The sequence below is a fragment of the Cyprinodon variegatus genome, unplaced genomic scaffold (genome assembly GCF_000732505.1).
Source record: "Cyprinodon variegatus isolate N-32 unplaced genomic scaffold, C_variegatus-1.0 Scaffold994, whole genome shotgun sequence".
NCBI classification, from domain to species: domain Eukaryota; kingdom Metazoa; phylum Chordata; class Actinopteri; order Cyprinodontiformes; family Cyprinodontidae; genus Cyprinodon; species Cyprinodon variegatus.
Window position 1 is genome coordinate 186,497 of NW_015151447.1, and position 4,207 is coordinate 190,703.

A 4,207-nucleotide genomic window follows, 5' to 3' on the forward strand; every position below is an offset into this window, starting at 1 on the left:
AATTATATCATGTCTATGTGTGAAAGTCTACAGTGATTTAAATAACAGGTTGGCTGTTTCTCCAACAGGTTTATGTTAAGCAGTGAACAGAAGAGGCTGTTTGAGAAGCTCTCCATATACTGTGACCGCTACGCAGAACTCATTCCTGTGTCTTTTGTGTTGGGTGAGTTTGCTGGTTTAAGCCAAATGAATGTTGTTGAAAGGTTGATTAAAACTGTGCTTAACAATTTCTTTTTTTTTTTTACCCAGGTTTCTATGTGACGTTGGTTGTGTCCCGTTGGTGGGGCCAATTCGAGAACATACCCTGGCCAGACCGTTTGGCAGCACTGGTGGGGGGCCATGTCCGTGGGACGGATGAGGCTGCCAGGTTGACCCGAAGAACCCTGATGCGCTACGTCAACCTCTCAGGAGTCCTGATATACCGCTCCGTCAGTACTGCAGTCTACAAGAGGTTTCCAACCACCGAGCATTTGGTGCAGGCAGGTAAGGCACAAGAATAAAACCCCAGAACGTCTCCAGTGAAAAAAAAATCCAACAGGAAATCCTTAAGCCGGGCATAACCTGTACGATATTTTCAATCATTGCACGCGGCTATAACTCAAACTGTACCACGAAACCACAGGGTTCAAAAGTTCACAGCTCTGATGCGATCTACCTGCTCACACTGTACGTCTAAAAACCACGTGGGACTCTGATCAAACTCATCAATCTGGAAGAACAACAAGAACTCCCTTGTTTGAACATTTGCAGTGCTTGAAGTTCTGGTAAATCAGCTCATGGCTCTGCTTCAACAGCAGGATTTACCCACCAACACCTCACGACGGCTGACATTTGATTTTCTCCCGACCTTACGATTCCTGATCAGGAGGTCAGCCTCTCACTGCTTGTTAGATCTCCGCTCGTTACCCCGTGCACACTACACAATGCACGATAGGCTGAAAGTCGGCCCAATCGAAAAAATTCTTGCATGACTGGAGAATCGGCCCGAAAAGGGCAAAAAAAAGAAATCATACAGTGTATGCCTGGCTTAGGGCCTGGTTATCCTCCCGCAGCAGTGTGTCGCAGTGAGCTTGATGCAGGCATTTTTGATTTATGCCCAATATTGAAGCGTGGTCTGCGCTGTTATTCCACCCCACAACGCCAGAGGGCCAATCAGGAACTAGCTGTGGGTCTAAATACGGTGAGGAAGTGGGGGCAAGTTTGTGCGACAACGGAGGGACATGAGGGCCAAAAAGAGCGGGGATCCAGGTGGAAAAAGGGTCCCAGCGTTCTCGCGCACCTCCCTCTGCTAGCTGCTCCATCTTCACCAGTCATTTTCCACAATGGCGGTCAGACAAACAAAACAAGCCCGTAAGAAACCAAACAGGAAATACGCATAGTGTGAGCGGATGGAGATTTGACCAATCAGAGGCCTCCTGTCTGCGCTCACCTACAATTTTGGAGCTGTGCAGTCGGGTGTCTGTGGAAGGGGCGGGGCACATCTGCATTAACTGCGACACACGCAGACGACCTGGTTTCTGAGCATAAACCAGCCTTCAACGTTACAGTGGGTCAAAGCTTTTAGAGCAACATCACCCAGCTATAGACTCGCAGTCCAAACAGCAGATACAGACAGACAACAAACCTTTATGAGTTTCTTCCTTTCAGGTTTGATGACCTCAGAAGAACTGAGGCACCTGGAGGATCTACCTTCTCCCCATAACAAGTTCTGGGTGCCTTGTACGTGGTTTGTCAACCTGGCACTGAGAGCGCGGACTGAGGGTCGTATCAACAATGACGTGGCCCTCACTGCCATTCTCACTGTAGGTCTTCATGTTACATCAGTCTGCCGATATTAACATCTGAAGATCCTTTGTTTGACGGGATGTTTTTGTCCATTCAGGAGCTGAACAGTCTGAGAGCAAAGTGTATGAAGCTGTATGGTTATGACTGGATTAGTCTCCCGCTTGTCTACACTCAGGTTGGATGATTGGGATCTTAGCAGCAGATGGTACGTTGATTACTTAATGAAATGGATGACTGATGCCTTTGAAACAGGTGGCAACAGTAGCCGTCTACAGCTTCTTTCTGGCTTGCCTGATTGGTCGACAGTTTTTGGATCCTGCTCAGGGATATCCGGGTCATGATGTGGATTTTTACCTGCCCGTTTTTACCCTGCTACAGTTTTTTTTCTACGTTGGCTGGCTGAAGGTGAGACGCAAAACTTTACCGCTTCTATTTGTCTTACTTTTAGCGTTAGTTTAAGTTTTCCTTCTTGTTGCTGTTTTGATGGTCTCAGGTGGCTGAACAGCTCATTAATCCTTTTGGTGAAGATGACGACGACTTTGAAACAAACTGGCTTGTTGATCGAAACCTGCAGGTTCTGATCGGACCCAAATTATTCCGGTATTATATCAAAATTCTCTAGGGAGACGTTGTCTTGTTTGACTTGTGGTGGTTTTCTGTTTCAGGTGTCTCTAGTGTCTGTGGATGAGATGTATGACAGCCTGCCGCTGGTTGAGAGGGACATGTACTGGAATAAGTCAGAGCCCCAGCCTCCCTACACTCCAGCCAGCGCTGAACATCGTAAACCCTCCTTTATGGGCTCAGCTCTAGATATTAGGTGAACTGCAGTATTTATTTTCTGGAGAACTATCAAAGAATGCTTTATATCTATATAATCTTCTTTTTGATGTCCCCCAGTGTTCCTAAGGAGGAGATGGAGTTTCAGTCCAACTTGGAGCAGATCAAGGAAAATGAAGAGGCCAACTACACCACCCCACTGCTTGGAGGGTTGGGTCGTCTTTTGGGTGTCCAGTCTCCAAACTTTCCTCGCTCGTCCCGGGTCCCTCTGTTGCGCCGCCGCCCTGGAGCCCCACTGAGCCGCTTCCCTCTGTACTTGCATCCAGAAGTGCCGTCGATCCCAACTCAGTCATGTCACCCTTTGAACCAGGAGCGGGATCCAGACTACGCCTTTTCCACGGTGCCCATGTACGAAAGACCAGGATTTTACAGCTGCCCCCAAACACCCATTCACTGCGCGCCCCCTACAGTGCCTCGCTCTCGACACGTCCGCCGGACTCAGAACGAGTGGGATCGCAGCTGCAGCTCCATGGCCCCTCCAGCAGTGGGTTCCCAGTTACTCCCCCCTGACACTCCCACCCATCTTCCACCCCCACCATCCTCTGCATTTCCCTGGATGAGTGATGAGGGAGATTTACAGAGCGGACCAGCTTTCTCCTTCCCAGACCCAGCACCGGAACTCTGTCCAATATCTAAACTCAGACCCGGACATGGCCTCCTGTCCCGTCGCCCTCTTCCCCCTCGCCTTACTCTAGAAACCCCCCCACCTGCTGACAACCAGCCAGGAACCCCAAGCGCTCGGGCTACAGGCGGAGGTGAAAGGACATTTTCGCTTACTCCCCCCTCTCACCCAGTGGTACCAAATCCAAGTAATCCCAACAGCAGCTCCAACAATATTAATGCAGCCAGCACCAACAGCTCCAGCACAGCAGGAGGTCTTTGCAATGGAACAAGCCACAGCGGTTACAGCAACAGTGGAAATTTCACCTCAAACTCGAGGACAAGCAATGGGAGCAGCAATGGGGGGCCAAGCACCAATATTAACACAGTTCCTGTGTCTGCGCCGTCACAAGAAACGAGTCAGCAAAACTCAGCCAACGATTCAGGAATCTCATTGGCCGAAGGGGACCTACTGGGAGTTCTGGTGGATAGTGGCGTGAATAAGGAAGAGAAAGGGAGCAGAACTGAGGAAAAAACAAACTAATTTGATGCCTTTAAAATTCTGAAACTGTCCAATGAAACTGTCTGAGCTGAAATTTACAAAATGACACAACATCCGTCTTCTCCTGTTCGGTTCTGTCAGGGTTGAGGTGAGGCCGGTGCCTATCTCAGACAGTCTACGGGCCAGAGGCGGTGTCCACGCTGGGCAGGTCACAAGACTGTCGCAGGGCAACGCAACTATTCACAACCATCCATGCACACCTAAGGAGAATTTAGAGAAGCCAATTTACCTAACAGCCATATTTTTAGATTGGAAGGAGGAAGCCAGAGTACCCAGAGAGAACTCACGCATGCACAGGGAGAACATGCAAACTCAATGGAGAAAGACGGCGGGCTGGGAATCGTACCCAGAACCTTCTTGCTGCAAGGAAATAGTGCTACCCAATGCACCACTGAGCACAACATATTTTTTTTTTTAAAAGGA

At 49.2% G+C, this 4,207-nt stretch overlaps 1 protein-coding gene across 1 annotated transcript in view; it reads left to right on the plus strand.

Annotated features, from left to right (window-relative positions):
- LOC107100638 (bestrophin-2-like) overlaps positions 1 to 3,831 on the plus strand; it is a 6,841-nt gene extending 3,010 nt beyond the window's left edge. The window contains exons 2-9 of the mRNA XM_015399209.1: positions 69 to 163; positions 250 to 483; positions 1,648 to 1,802; positions 1,883 to 1,960; positions 2,038 to 2,190; positions 2,279 to 2,359; positions 2,451 to 2,602; positions 2,683 to 3,831. Of these exons, the coding sequence (XP_015254695.1) occupies positions 69 to 163; positions 250 to 483; positions 1,648 to 1,802; positions 1,883 to 1,960; positions 2,038 to 2,190; positions 2,279 to 2,359; positions 2,451 to 2,602; positions 2,683 to 3,766 (2,032 nt within the window). The 3' untranslated portion in view covers positions 3,767 to 3,831. The remainder of the gene's footprint in view (positions 1 to 68; positions 164 to 249; positions 484 to 1,647; positions 1,803 to 1,882; positions 1,961 to 2,037; positions 2,191 to 2,278; positions 2,360 to 2,450; positions 2,603 to 2,682) is intronic.
- The last annotated feature ends 376 nt before the right edge of the window (positions 3,832 to 4,207 follow it).